Consider the following 15,488-nt stretch of genomic DNA (forward strand, 5'->3'; position numbering starts at 1 on the left):
GTTGCATTCATGACTCCACCTGTTCTGCAGCCAGTCAGGCCGTGTGTGAGTATATGTGAGCACGTTGCCGTCTCAGAATTAATCTCAGCACCAGATCTGGGGCTGTGATGACCATGCGGCGAAGTTGCCGCACCCACCAACACACGTACACATGATCCAGAAACCCACACCCCACTAATAATACCTCCTTGCCTATACTCAGTGACTCTACACACAAGGGCACACACACACTGTGACAGACACTGCCTGTGACAGACACAGCTGGCCCTGTGTGGCTGATGTCACTGAGCCTGACCAGGCCAAGTTGAGGGAGAACAACACCACTGACCATTCTCTCCTGTAGACTTAGCCCTCAGAGCTCTTAAAGATTAGGTAGGCCTACATTATTGTGTGTGTGTGTGGGGGGGGGGGGGGGGGGGGGTAGAATGAGAAAGTATTTTGCTGATTGAGCTTATATATAGCTTTTATTATTGGTTATTACCACAGCAATACTGTAGTTGTAGTAGCAGTATGATATCAGCAGTAGTTGATAGTTTGGTGGGGTTTGAGGAATTGTGTCGGCAAAGTAGCTGGACCTGGTTATAATACAGTATAGTTTTTATATACAGTAAACATAGTCTTAAATAGTCCTGTCTCTTTCAGAACCATGTCTTCCAGCTCAGCAACTGTGCGGATCCTGATCAAGGGCGGCAAAGTGGTGAACGATGACTTCACCCAGGAGGCGGACGTCTACATCGAGAATGGCATCATCCAGCAGGTGGGCAAGGAGCTGATGATCCCGGGCGGAGCCAAGGTGGTCGACGCCACGGGGAAGCTGGTCCTCCCGGGGGGCATCGACACCAGTGTGCACCTGCAGCAGAGCTTCATGAACGCCACCACGGCTGATGACTACTACAGCGGCACCAAGGTAGGTAGGTAGGGCCCCCAGGGGCCTCAGGGAACAACACCAGGGGGCATGATTAGCATTGAATAACAAGACAGATTAGTTGAAGTGTTTAACAGGCTGATGATGTGAGATTTATTTTTATTTTTTACACATCATAGATATATTTTCATAGATATACTAATGCCATTATTACTCAGTCTCTGACCGGTTGATGCTGTATGATGTATTCTTTGTTATGCATATGCACCGAAGAGGGAGTTGAGAAGACTATTCAGTACATCAGTCATTTGTTAGATTATGGCTCAGAGATGTGTCTTTTTTGTGAATCCTTTCAAGAAGTTTTCTTTCTTTTCTTTCTCTGCACATATATTGTTTAGCAGCATGATCATTTTTTGTTTATGATGGTAGTTCTGGTCAGGTGTTTGTTTGGGGGTGTAGCAGGGGCAGTGCTGACATCAGCAAGTCACCAGACTGGAACCAAGATGGAGGCCTGACAGACAGACAGACAGACAGACAGACAGACAGACAGACAGACAGACAGACAGACAGACAGACAGACAGACAGACAGACAGACTGGGGCTATCCCAGGCTGCCCCAGGGCATGACTCATCAACATACTGTAGCACTTAGAGATGACGGAGTCTGAAAGCAGGGTTGTGTTTCTAGATGACAAGCTAAAGAGATGTTATCGGTCGGGAAATGCATGCCGGGGGTGACATAGGCACTACCCCACCGCCGTGTACCCAGCTAAGAATGCAGGCACATGCAGATCACTTTCTGTTTCCATGGATACGAGGGGGCTGCTGCAAAGACTGCTGCAAAGCCTTTTCACTCACGCCATTGTGCTGGAAGACAATACGCTCTCAGACCCCCCGCCCCCCTTATGAGACACTACTTCAGTCTCTAGGGTCAGCTGACAGATGCTCTCTGGTGCCTGCATTCACACGGACACACTCATCTGAGTAGTGTATTTTAGAGGTTTTGATATAGAATATGTTTCTGTTTGTAGCCTAATTAAGAATGAACCTGGTTTGTAGGGATTTATTCTTGTTGTCGTGTAATATGCCATTTTACACTGTGAATCTATGAATACAGTCACTGATTCTCTAACAACAACAAAAACTGACCTTTTAAATGTATTACACTGCACATTGCTCATTTGCTTTTGATTTTCTGTAGAGATAATGGATGGACCACTCAGCTGTAAACAGTGACAGTCATTATGATCCTTAATCACTCCCCTCAGGGCTCTCGACCCATCATTCTAACGATTTGATCATTTTATAGTTTTGTTCACCGCCCAACCAGTAAATAAATAATAAAGATCACAGCTAGCTGACAGATTTCAGTGTTTGTTGTTAAACATTAGGGGGGGAGGTTTACATGTTTCATGATCTGTATCTCAGAATTTATGTGAATGTTTGATTCATGAAGTAAACCGGACCTGCCATCCCTATATGGAGCTTCTGATTGGCCATGATGAGTTGTGATGGGTGTGTTCTCTGTCTCCGTGAACCAATAGGCGGCTCTGGCTGGAGGCACCACCATGGTCATTGGACATGTGCTACCTGAGAAGAATGAGTCCCTGCTGGAAGCCTATGAGCAGTGCAGGTCCCTGGCCGATCCTAAAACCTGCTGTGACTACGCCCTACACATGGGGGTCACTTGGTGGGGACCCAAGGTACTGTGCAGTCACTCCATTCTCCCCTCAACCATACTTTTACTGTAAGAGGGTATGAGCGACAAATATTACCTGAAGATATTGTGTTTAGGCTGCAACCCTATATCAACACTTATCGTGAAATAGTCATGAAAACTAATTAAAATGTTCTTGGCGCTGTGTCACAAAATCCATATTGAGGCATGTATGATATGGATTTGCATAGAGGTGTGTGCGATATGCGGAGTGCGCCCACTCAGCACCGTCCGAATTAGTTCATTCCTGGGTCCAGCCTAATCTGCCTCACCCCTGTTTCCATGTCTGACCCCTGTGTCAACGTGGGTGGCATTTGTGTACACAGTGAATAGTGGATAGGTAGCAGCTAGGTAGCTAGTAATAATGATAGCTAAATATCTAAATTAGTATTATAATAACGCTACTATAGGTAAGAACGCTAGGTAGTAGTTAGCTTGCTAGTAAGAATGATAGCTAAATACCTTTTTCCACTTTAAGAGTGCTAGGTAGTACTGTAGTAGCTTGCTAGTAAGAATTCCACCTCACAGTAAGAACGACTCACATGCCTCCCATTTGAATGTGTTATTGTCACATATAAAAGTTGATTGGTAACATTGAGTGAGAGTCCTGGTTGTGTCTGCTCCAGGTGCGGGCTGAGATGGAGGCCCTGGTGAGAGAGAAAGGGGTGAACTCCTTTCAGATGTTCATGGCCTACAAGGACATGTTCATGCTAAGGGACAGTGAGCTCTTCCAGGCCCTGCAGAACTGTAAGGATATTGGGGCTGTGGCGAGAGTCCATGCTGAGAACGGAGAGCTGGTGGCTGAGGTGGGTGAGACCAGAGATATCAGTTCAATTCGGGGGCAATTTTACTTGCAAACTGTGCAGACATTTAAAAAAAAATCCTGACACATAATGGTACAATCATCCTGTATGTGTTTCCAGGGGGCCAAGGAGGCATTGGACCTGGGCATCAGTGGACCAGAGGGCATTGAGATCAGCAGACCTGAGGAGGTGAAGTACTGGACTCTAGCTACATCTACTGTCGGTTTATGTAATTCATGAGTTCTTACACTACATATTAGAGGATGGATAGATAGATAGATAGATAGATAGATAGATAGATAGATAGATAGATAGATAGATAGATAGATAGATAGATAGATAGATAGATAGACAGACAGACAGACAGACAGACAGACAGACAGACAGACAGATAGATAGATAGATAGATAGATAGATAGATAGATAGATAGATAGATAGATAGATAGATAGATAGATAGATAGATAGATAGATACTTACTTTATTTATCCCAGGGGGGTAAATATAAATTATTACATTGTTAAATAAATTGTTGACATGCTTACTTATATATCAGTTCCTTTGTCAAGACATCATCCTCAATAATGTGATAACTCAACCACAGTTCTCGTCTTTAAACAGCTAGAGGCCGAGGCCACCCATAGGGCAATCACCATTGCTAACAGGGTGAGTGGGTTTTCTTCTGATCAAGTCGTAAAAGGACAATTTACTTGTAATAAGAGAGCAGATGGAACACCTGCTACCTCATTGTTGAAACATGCATTGTTCCTACAGGCCCACTGCCCTATCTACCTGGTCAATGTGTCCAGCATGTCGGCAGGAGACGTAGTTGCCACAGCCAAGATGCAGGGTAAGGCCAGAGTGTGGTCTCCATCATAAGACCCCAACCTCCGTTGCCCCACAGGTACAATGGTTGTACGGTGCTAGTGGGCTGTACTGTATCCCAAACTCCCATCTTCACTCTGGTTCCTCCACAGGTAAGGTTGTCCATGGCGAGACGACCACAGCCCATGCGGTTCTGAATGGTCTGCAGTACTATCACCAGGACTGGGCCCATGCTGCTGCCTATGTCACTGTGCCCCCTATACGCCTGGAGCCCAACACACCCAACTACCTGATGAGTCTACTGGGCAAGTGAGTAGTACAGTAGCTAATCGCCTGTCACTTCCATTCGTGTATTTGTGCAACTGACATATAACTGACATATATATATATATATATACATATATATCAGTAGGACCCCACTCATCCGAACCCAACGGGACCGCAGGTCGTTCGTATCTCTGAAATGTCCGGATGACTGAAACTTATGTTAAAATGCACCAAATTCAATAAGTGGTATACTTGTTTCATATGACTCATAATAGACCAATAAATACCCTTAATTACTTGAGAAAATGCATCAAAATTGCAATCAAATAGCCAACTAAACTCATATAGCCTAGCCTATAATAGACCTACAGTAGCCTATAATAAAATAACCGAATTTCCACTTGAGTGCGTGCTTTGATCAAATACAGTACTGTACTTTATTCTCAAATGAGGCCTACGCTGCATCGATAGGCTACTGTATTCGCAGAACAACATGGTATAGCCTAAAAACAACTCAACATTAGAACAATTAGAGCAAATGATAATCAATAAATAAATAAATGAAATGACAGACAAGTTGTCGTGTCTTAGGCTATTGTAGCCTAAAAGAAAGTCTCTAAAACAACAGATGTAGGCTAACGTGGCCTAGGCTGTAGGCTATTATTTAACAAATACAGTAGGTCTAGTAGGCTAATCTCCATGCTCACAACACGTCTGTGTTCCTGAAGTCCATTAACTGGGAATGAAAAATGACTCGTTGCTCCTCTGCTTCAGGTTGCTGACGCGCTTTCTGGCTACCAAAGAATGCAGCTCTCGCGCAGCAGACTCGTTTGCGTTTTGCGCTCGACATTAGAGTAACAAAGAAATGAAACGTGACAGTAGGCTACAGCCTACAGGCAACATGTAGGTCTACATACAGTTCTGTTTTTATTCACAGTAGGGTACAGTACTGTAAGGAAAATCCCACCAGTAACCAGCAGCCAAAAAAAAACAAAAAACGTTTTTTAAGCCTGTCCGGTAGACCGGGAGGTTCGGATCTCTGAAGTTCGGATGAGTGGGGTCCTACTGTATATATATATATATATATATATATATATATATATATATATATATATATATATATATGAAGTTATTTGAAGAGCTTACACACATACTGAAAAGTATACATACTCACACATACTGTAAAGTACTGTATACATACTCACACATACACACTCACACATACTGTAAAGTATACATACTCACACATACTGTTAAGTATACATACTCACACATACTGTAAAGTATACATACTCACGAATACTGTAGTACAATGCCATGCGTGCTGATTTCCCCGCTGACCACGCCCTCACTCCCTGTGTGTGGACAGTGATAGTCTGAATTCTGTGGCGTCGGACCACCGTCCCTTCACCATCAAACAGAAAGCCATGGGCAAGGACGACTTCACCAAGATCCCTCACGGAGTCCCGGGCATCCAGGACCGCATGAGTGTGATCTGGGAGAGAGGAGTGGTATGGAGATCCACACTGTACACACTGTACTCTTTTATGGAACGCTGGGATGATCTGCGGGAAAAAAAAGGTTACGATACGTGAGCGCTAGGATTAAAAATACTCTATAACATTTAGCGATCTATTTCATCTTCGATCCTGCCAGGTTGGAGGCAAGATGGATGAGAACCGCTTTGTGGCAGTCACCAGCTCTAATGCAGCCAAGATCTACAACCTCTACCCTAGGAAGGGCAGGATCATCCCGGGGGCAGACGCTGACGTGGTGGTCTGGGACCCTGAGAGCACCAAGTATGTAATTCAATCCTGTTGTTGTTGTTGTTTTCAACATCTGTATTGACCCAATTCCTCAGGGGGGATCGCTGAGGTTTTCCTTTAATGGATGAGGCTTTTCCTTTCAATGAGCATGTGATGCAGCATGTGATTACTGTTGTTTTAATGTATGTAGTGTGGATCATTTTGATGTTTGGGGTTTTTGTACTGTATGTTTTTGCACAGGTCAGAATTGTAAATGAGAAACTTACATAGCGGACTTGCCTTTGTAAATAAAGTTTATTAATAGTAATAATCTGTGTGCAGGACCATCTCTGTAGATACTCAGGTTCAGGGTGGAGACATGAACCTGTACGAGGGCCTTCGCTGTCATGGTGTTCCCCTGGTAACCATCAGCCGTGGTCGCCTTGTCTATGAAAATGGTGTCTTCACGTGTTCAGAGGGATCTGGAAAGTTCTATCCTCTCAGAACTTTCCCAGACTACCTGTACAAGAAGATGGTTCAGAGAGAGAAGGTACAGTATGGTACTATTTTGGCTATATTGTCTTATAACAATGGTATTACTGCATAATAGCAGTGGTATGCTGTTATTAGTGTATAAACATGTGTTTTGTGTGTGTGTGTGTGTGTGTGTGTGTGTGTGTGTGTGTGTGTGTGTGTGTGTGTGCGTGTGCGTGTGCGCGTGTGCGTGTGCGTGTGCGTGTGTGTGTGTGTGTGTGTGTGTGCGTGTGTGTGTCTGACTCCTTAGTGCCAGGCTGTGAAAGCTGTGGAGCGTGAGCCCTACACAGGTGATGTGGCAGCAGTGAACAACTCAGGCAGGAAGGACTGTGGCCAAGACGATCTGGACACTCCGACACGCCCCTGCACTAGGCACGGAGGCGTCCGAGACCTCCATGAGTCCAGCTTCAGCCTCTCTGGTAAAACACTCAGCGGAAATCACCACCACATACTGTAGCGTCGTAGACAAGATTCGCATGCAAGGATAATTGGGGATGAAAGAGTTTTAGTTTAAGTTCATTAGGATCCCTATTAGCTGACGCCACAGCGACGGCTAATCGTACAACTGTTGTTATACAGGTATAACAACAAGTACCCATATAACAAACCAATACATGGGTCCTACTATTGATTCTGAAAAAGGCCAACAGGCTGAAACGTCATTAATAAAAGAGCTGCATATGGATCCAGAGTGTGCAACACTTTTTTCTTATGATACAGGTATATAACATGTATCCTTGTTACTGTATATACCAGAACAGTTTAGAGCAGCAGATGTCCCTGATACTGTACCTAGAATACTGTGGACATATAACACACTCTCCGTTTCACAGCTTTTAGATGACTATTGTACTGAAGGTTTGCCTCACCCACTCTTCACAGGAGCCCAGATTGATGACAAGATTCCAAAGAGATCCTCAGCCAGGATCCTGGCCCCACCGGGAGGAAGATCCAGTGGTATCTGGTAAGCTGGAACCAGCCAGAGCTGGACCAATCAACAGCAAGATCTCAACCAGGAATGAAGAAAGAAGCCTGAAGGAAACGTGTGGCCAAACCAAGAAACTTTTGTTTCTCTCACTCTCTGAATGCATAGTGAAAAGTGTAACTTTTTATGTTAGACTGAACTTGGTTCTCTAGTATACATGACATGGTCAGTGCAACATTATACGGCATTGTAATGTTAATGATGGAATGTCAGCAGATGATAAAAATTGGAACAATATTGGGATAAACCTCAGACATGAACATCTAACACATGCCAGATGAATCTAAACCAAACAAATGAAGGCAGCAACTAACAAAGTTGCCAATTAACAGATCTGGATAATGAATCGAGCAGGATATGTGTCGTTATACTAATAGTTTTAGGGCTGCTGGGTTGGGGCAGGCGCTCTGACACAATAGTTTTACCTCACTGTTAAATCTACAATATTGCACTGTATCATGTACTACTTAGCTGCCTTTTTACATGATTTTATGTCTGAAAGGGTGTTTTCTACAGATTACAGCCAGGGGTTGCATGCTTAGTCGCTACAAACTGTTGACATAAAATAACATGAATAGCTCAATACATTTTGTGAAGCATTTTTATTCCAATGCAAGGGAATACCTTTATTTATTTCTATGTTATATTGTTCTTCTGAAACATAATTTCCCCTTGGAGCACAGTGTGTTACATGCTTCCTATGATGTGGGTCATGTAATTGTGTAGACAAAGTGTAGTTTCCCATAGTGTACAACTGTAGCTTATACACTGTTCCAAAACATGTTTACAGCCTCCCGTACAGTAGTGTAGCCTACTCAGTTCCCTCACTCTCTCCCTCAAATGTGAATACAGTAAACCTATGCTGTTTATTGTGTATTGTGGCATAGAACCCTTCTTCCAAGCACTGATCTTCCTGATCTCATACTGTGTGTTAGTCCACATATTAATTTTCTCCACAACCAACAAGCCTCACCTAAAAAGGCCTTTTTCTCATTCAAGAAGTTTTACAGTATTGTGCAGGTAATAGTGCAAACTGCTACTATCTGTCTGATCATTGAAACCTCTGAGCACTTTTTACAACAGTGAGTACAATAACCTTTGGCTTTGCATTGAAATGTCTGATTGTGATATTTGTTGATTGACATTCTCCATGTAACATCACTGTGTGAATTGGAAAAACAAAAGCAATGTCAACGTCAACAGATCACGTTGGTGTCATAGGATCCAATGCCTTTTCTATACCATACAGCAATGTCCTTCCTGCACCTTTATAACAAGACAATAACAGGTATGGTAGCACACTGATGTTGTCCTTTCTCATGTTCTCAACTACTGCCTTTGAAATGTATTCCTGAAAATCGTATTATTTGATATTGTTTACCATTGCACAATACACCATGGCAACTGCAGTATAAGTCCTACCGGTGCTGATCAATGTGTTGTGGATTTTTCTTATTTTGTCTTATGTATTGCAGCTCTTTATCACATGATTGAGTGCAAATAAACCACACTGAAATGTCTTATCCTTGTTTGTGAAAAATGCATTTGTCAATAGTATGGTCTACTTGTATTGGCCAGAGCTTGATCAAATCAGTCTTGCTCTAGGCCAGACAAACTAATCAAGAGCTGATTTATCTTAAGGGGCCACAGTAATGTGTTTATGAAGAATAGGCCAAAGTCCTATTTATGTAGCTAGCAGCAGTTATCTAGCAGCATGGAGTCGGGCGCAGGCGCAGTTGGTCGAGGATTGTTGCAGACAGAGCGACTGTATAACGGAGGGGGCGGCCAGTTACTAACCACTGCACCGCGCAGGAGCTGGTAACGACGACAGCAACGAGTACTGGTATAAGGAGTATTGCCTGCTTGATAACAACAGAGAAATATCACTGGAATTACAGTGAGTAATTGTTGAATTATAGCCAATTCTTTGAACAATTTGAGCTTTGAACCTTTGCCAAGTGTCTTTTATCGTTTGTTTGCAATGATTAGGAATTGATTCGTTCATACCCATTCTGCAAGAATATTTCGCATACAGTGACAGTCCTGTGTGAGGTAGCTATCCAGAGAGGCCTCTAGATGGGGCCGCTTGGCAACAATGTTGCGGGTTTTCACACAAAAAGAAACACGCGAATGCATTGTTGACAGCCAAAAAATGCCAAACTTGCATTTAGGAGGTCGCAAATATGAAAATGTTTTGAATACAACATTGGTTACAGCCATTAAAGACGGCCCTTGAAAGGCCTTGCACATGCCGGGGTGGCTTTAAAGAAAATAATGCCAATGATTCAAATGATTTTAGCTGTTTAAGACCTGTGAGGAAAATAGCATGCACAAAGCGGAACGCCTGTGTTTCCTGGGCTAAAGCGGTTAGGCTGGCAGTGATCTAATTGCTGCCTGATCCCGTGGGGTTTTGACAGAAAGTGCAGTCCTGTGCGCGCTCCTGTGAGGTGCACGGAGCCTATTGTATGTCGCTATTCCAGCAAAAGGATGATGAAATGATGGGTACATTTATGGTCACACATGCAAATGCGTTAAGGAGCTAACAGATTATTCGCCTTGGGTCAGATAATTACATCAAAAGTGATGTGTGATTGTGAAGATTATTAGTGTCAGTGCTTTATAGAGTCAGAGAGTGACTTAACTGCCTAATTACCTATCACTCCTGCGCGCTTTAACAGGGCAAGACCAGTAGCCTAAATTATGCTAGGCAGATTTGGCATGCAAAATTAAATATATGAGATGGGCTATTCTCAACTGAGAGTCAGACGTGTGGTTCTCAAACATAGTTTATGTTCTGGGAGACTTCAGTGGCAGAACAGCTCTATTGTCTTCCCACAGGTCTACATCCTTATGATCCTTTAGGTTTACATATTGCCTTGATCATGTCCAACATTAGGCATAACTAGCCTGTTGTATGCAGACAATATTCTGTATAAAGAACTATCAACCTAATAACGGCCAATGGCAGAATTATAAGACATAATAAAGTCATTTGATTTCATTGTCAAGGAATGTGGGCTATAGTCTGAAAATGACTTCCTGGTGGTTCTTGTTCCTCTCAGGAAGGTGATGGCAGTAAATGTGTACTCCACATCCGTGTCCATTGACAATCTGAGCCGACATGACATGCTGGCATGGGTCAATGATTCCCTGCACCTCACCTACACCAAGATCGAGCAGATGTGCTCAGGTAGGTCTTCTTGAGTAGATGTGGGGGGTTTGCTTCTTTTATTTGCATAGTTTCCTGAATATTTACCTGTTAGCCCAACAAGGTAACCATTATTTTCACATCGGCCCTAATGTAAATCAAGTGCTTTTACTTTCAGTACAGGTTTGAGCAAATCATGTTGTCTCACATGTACCTTTTCTTTGTTCTCTTCCAGGGGCAACATACTGCCAGTTCATGGACATGCTGTTCCCTGGTTGTGTCCTTTTAAAGAAGGTCAAATTCCAAGCCAAACTGGAACACGAGTTCATTCACAATTTCAAAGTTCTACAGGCAGCTTTCAAGAGGATGAGTGTCGACAAAGTCAGGCTTTTATAATTATTATATAAATATTATATATTTTTTATTATTAACTTTAATAACAGACATGCTAATCTTCTACAGCAGACATGCTAGTAATACTCTCACCCCCCCCCCATGATAGCTGCAGTCAAAGGTCACCAAACCATTCTCAAAACCTTTCATGTTTATATGTGCCTACAGATAATCCCTGTGGAAAAACTTGTAAAAGGAAAGTTCCAGGACAACTTTGAATTTGTGCAGTGGTTCAAGAAGTTCTTTGACGCCAACTATGATGGAAAAGAGTATGACCCTCTTCAAGCCAGACAGGGGCAAGACGTTGCTCCCCCGCCCAATCCAGGTGATCACTTTATCTACAAACCAAAGAAACCTTTCAGAGCCCAGACAGGTAACCCAACAAATGGTTCTACTTTGCTGCACTGTCTCGCTGAGCTTTGGATGGCTCAAAAGTGCTCCCCGCAAGCAACCGGTGTGTGCACGATTCACAGAATGATTGCTATGGTATATGTCCATTTCACAGGCTAGCATTTACAAGCAACGCATCGTGTGATGATATCTCACAGCTTGTAGTGTACACTGGAGATCACCTCAGTTTGAAAATCTATAGGAAGTGATTTTCTTTGCTATTTCTACGGTATCATTTAAATTGATTGTATTGGTCAGAAAACATAATGAAGATTACATTTGGCAGTTTTATATATTTAGAGATAGAGAACCAAAACTATGACATTATGCAGAAAACATTTTCCTGTCTCTGGCTTGCTCTGAAACTTGGACTGATAAATTTGATGAAGAAAGTTTTCAGCCTCAGTCTCAGACCTGCCTTGAGTGAAAGCAGCTTTGTTATTGCATTGGCATTACAGTGTTGACGTGTTGCAGGACTGTTCCCTGATCTGTGACCTGTGGTCAGTTGATTTATGATGTGCAGGTGAAATGGCTCAAGTAATGTAACGCAACGCTGTAATGCAAAACCAGAATGCTGCAATGTGTGATGTGAATGAATACTGTGTTGATGTGTACTGTAAGTGCTAACAAAGAAGTAATCCACCCGAGAATCTCTGTTCTCTCCTCCATAGAACGCTCACTGTTCTATCCTCCATAGAACTCTCACTGTTCTATCCTCCATAGAACTCCCACTCTGTTCTATCCTCCATAGAACTCTCACTCTTACGGTATTCTGATTCTTTTGCAACGTAATCTTCTTAACATTACACATAATCCAGATTATTAAAATGATCAACTGTAAGGATAGAGGTGCCTCAGTTCCATCATTAGCATTACCACAGGCACAACGTCATGCTTTGCTATCACTGTTTTTCCCAGCGATGTACTGTCTCAATAGTCATGATTGCATGAGTGGCTATAGAGAGGAAACGGTACACATCAATTTATCCAAACACCAATAATCCTGTGTGATTGTCTTTGATCATTACAGGCCCACAGAGGACGTCTCCAACAGTTCCCAAAAACATGCCCACACCACAGCGGGTGATGCCAGCCACATCCATTAGGAAGAACCCGTCTCTGTCCAGAAACGGGGGCAGCGATGCTGAAATCATGGAGCTAAATCAACAGGTAGAGTCCCAGGGAGGGTAAGGAGGCCTTCTCTACCTTGGAGAACTCAGATCACTGGACATGAACTTCTCTCAACAGTGCTCTCATGTGTGTTTATTAGGTTGCCTCCGTCATTCATGTATAGGTCTCATCTGTACACTCTCAGGAAAAACGGTGCTGCCTAGAACCAGATTAGGTTCTTTGATTGTTCTTGTTGAGGAATTATCTGGCAAAACATCTAGAACCATTTCACCACAATAAAGTTCCTGCCAGGGACCAAAAAAGATTGTGAAAGGGTCTCTCAGAGGTTTCCCCTATAGGGACAACTGAAGAATCACTTCACAACCATTTTGTCTGAGAGTGTATGATCTGAAGTGTGTGTATACTGTACAGTAGGTTCACACATGAGTTTGAATCCTGGTATTTGCCTTTTAACACAGACAATATGAAGGTTGGAAAGGCTTTTTGAGGGATACTAAGTTGAGCTCTTTGCATGATTTTGATTTGAATTTGACATCAAGGGCAAAGTCAGTGTGAAAACTGAGCTGAGCTGTAACTGTAAAACGTAATACCACTATACCCCCACTCTCTCCTGTTTATAATGAGCTTGGCTCTTTTTCTGTGCAGTTGATGGAGTTGAAGTTGACTGTGGATGGACTGGAGAAGGAAAGAGATTTCTACTTCAGCAAATTAAGGGACATCGAGCTGATCTGCCAGGAAAACGAGAGTGAAAGCAATCCAATTCTCACAAGGATAATCAACATTCTCTACGCTACAGAGGTAACGATTTTTATCAAAAGGTTTTTATTTTTTATATCTACACTGACTGATTCTGCTCACGAGTATCAGACCACTAATTTAGAATCTAATAATGACAAATGCTTATAACTCAATTGACCAGAAAGATGTTCAAACTCCTTAGCAGGCTCACAAGAGGATTTGTTCCTGGTGATAAGGTCAGACCTGCTCATAACTGTGTCGCCTGCTATGTTTCAGGATGGCTTTGCAGCCCCAGATGACGAAGACGTTGATGAGCAAGCCCACTTGGACCAGGATGAATACTAAATTCTTCCACTCCCTCCTCTCCAACCCACCCCCCCCCCCTCACGTTTTCAACCCCAATACTCATGCCTTGTTCCTGCTCTCTGTCCATCTCTCTGTCTATCTCTCTTCATTCATATCTGTTTGTCTCCTCTCTCCCCCTGGCAGTAGACATACTGTACTCTACATTTCAACCTCATCTTCTGCTCCTCCCTCCCCCATTGACCCAGTAGCTACAACAATAACCTGACATATCCCAGTCTTTTCAGCATGGTGCATAAAGTTACACACAGATATTAGCCAAAAACCAAGGCAGTGCTAATGAAGGTGTGTCACATGGTAAATTTAAAACTGTAAATATGATGTATGTGATTTTTAAAACTAGGAAAAGTTGTTTCTCATCATTTATTTCATTATTTGCCTTAGCACTGTTTTAGTTCATCCCTGTTTAGGAAAGCACAGCTTGCATGTTAGAACAGGCTCTCCTCTCTGAGTTACTGACTAACAAAACAACTACTGTATGGCTGCACATTATATTTCATTTATGAGAAAAGTGTCTTATTTATTTAACGTATGTTTTGTTTAACAATAATCGGTTGAAGAATTGGTGCAAAATGTATGTAAATGAAACAATTAAATCATGAAAATTGGTTGGTTCGGATATGATTTGTGCTAAAGGCAGTGTAGAGAGTGTTATTTTTGTGAGGGTGGGTTTATGGCATGTGAAAACATCATGGGTGATGCAGCAAAAAGACAGTGGTGTAGAAATGTCATTTGACCTATGCTCTTTAACCTCTCATTATTAACTAACTACATATCTGAGCATGAGAATGTTATACATTGACTGTGAATGAATGACATATTTGTAAATTAATTGTATGTGGAATCTTTTGTCAAAGGATTTTGGTTAATTGCCATTATATTTATAAGGCCTGTGCTGAACAAAGGTAGCCTCATCCTCATCAATACCTGAGGCTTACCCTTCAAACTGACGTGGTAGCAAAATAATGTTAGATTTATCTTTGAAAATGTTTCATCAAAAACATCTGAAAGTAATAAAACAATACTAGAACTAGTTTACATCCTGTTGTGCTGCAAATCTGAGTGTGTTTAAGGGACTTTTGATTTGCTGAAGGGAAGGCGTGACTAAGGAAGTCCCAGGGGTCTGTGACCAGTTCAAAATGATGCTGGTCGTCATGGACATCAGAAGAAACTGTCCTACCCTCCATGGCGGTTTTTGCTTTGTTAAATTAAAGTAATCTGCAATGGAACTCAATCTGCATTCTCGGAATGACTGTACCAATGTTGACACTCATGTTTTGAGTTTTTGTTCAGTAAATAAACAGTTGTGAAATTAACAGTTTGCTTTTGTTCAAACCTTTCACATACACTGAAGAGAAGCGCAGAGTTCTATTTTTAACCACGAGGGGGCACCATTGGTGTGCCATGTCTCTTCACTCAAAGGTATCTGTCCTGCCCAGCAAGAGCACAGAATTAGATGACGATGATGAAGAGATGAAAGCAGTTTTGGTATTGTGTTTCAGTTGACTGTGTACCAGTGTTGACACTGATGTTTTGAGTTTTACTCAGTAAATAAACAGTTGTGAAATTAACAGTTTGCTTCTTT

General features: G+C 42.4%; 2 protein-coding genes across 2 annotated transcripts; both read left to right on the top strand.

Annotated features, from left to right (window-relative positions):
• Positions 1 to 646: 646 nt before the first annotated feature.
• On the top strand, positions 647 to 7,723 carry dpysl5a (dihydropyrimidinase like 5a; the record flags this gene model as incomplete). The annotated part of the gene is made up of 12 exons (XM_084438221.1): positions 647 to 907; positions 2,410 to 2,568; positions 3,209 to 3,388; positions 3,506 to 3,574; positions 4,006 to 4,050; positions 4,159 to 4,234; positions 4,362 to 4,518; positions 5,846 to 5,987; positions 6,133 to 6,275; positions 6,564 to 6,771; positions 7,006 to 7,174; positions 7,638 to 7,723. The coding sequence occupies 12 exons, from the start codon at positions 647 to 649 to the stop codon at positions 7,721 to 7,723; spliced, it is 1,695 nt and encodes a 564-aa protein (XP_084294347.1).
• Positions 7,724 to 9,513: 1,790 nt separating this feature from the next.
• On the top strand, positions 9,514 to 15,161 carry LOC311309071 (microtubule-associated protein RP/EB family member 3-like). The gene is made up of 7 exons (XM_084438226.1): positions 9,514 to 9,637; positions 10,803 to 10,930; positions 11,124 to 11,269; positions 11,450 to 11,606; positions 12,702 to 12,841; positions 13,448 to 13,600; positions 13,817 to 15,161. The coding sequence occupies exons 2-7, from the start codon at positions 10,810 to 10,812 to the stop codon at positions 13,883 to 13,885; spliced, it is 786 nt and encodes a 261-aa protein (XP_084294352.1). The 5' UTR covers positions 9,514 to 9,637; positions 10,803 to 10,809; the 3' UTR covers positions 13,886 to 15,161.
• The last annotated feature ends 327 nt before the right edge of the window (positions 15,162 to 15,488 follow it).

This window comes from Borostomias antarcticus (genome assembly GCF_949987555.1).
Source record: "Borostomias antarcticus genome assembly, chromosome: 5".
In the NCBI taxonomy this organism is placed as follows: Eukaryota; Metazoa; Chordata; class Actinopteri; order Stomiiformes; family Stomiidae; genus Borostomias; species Borostomias antarcticus.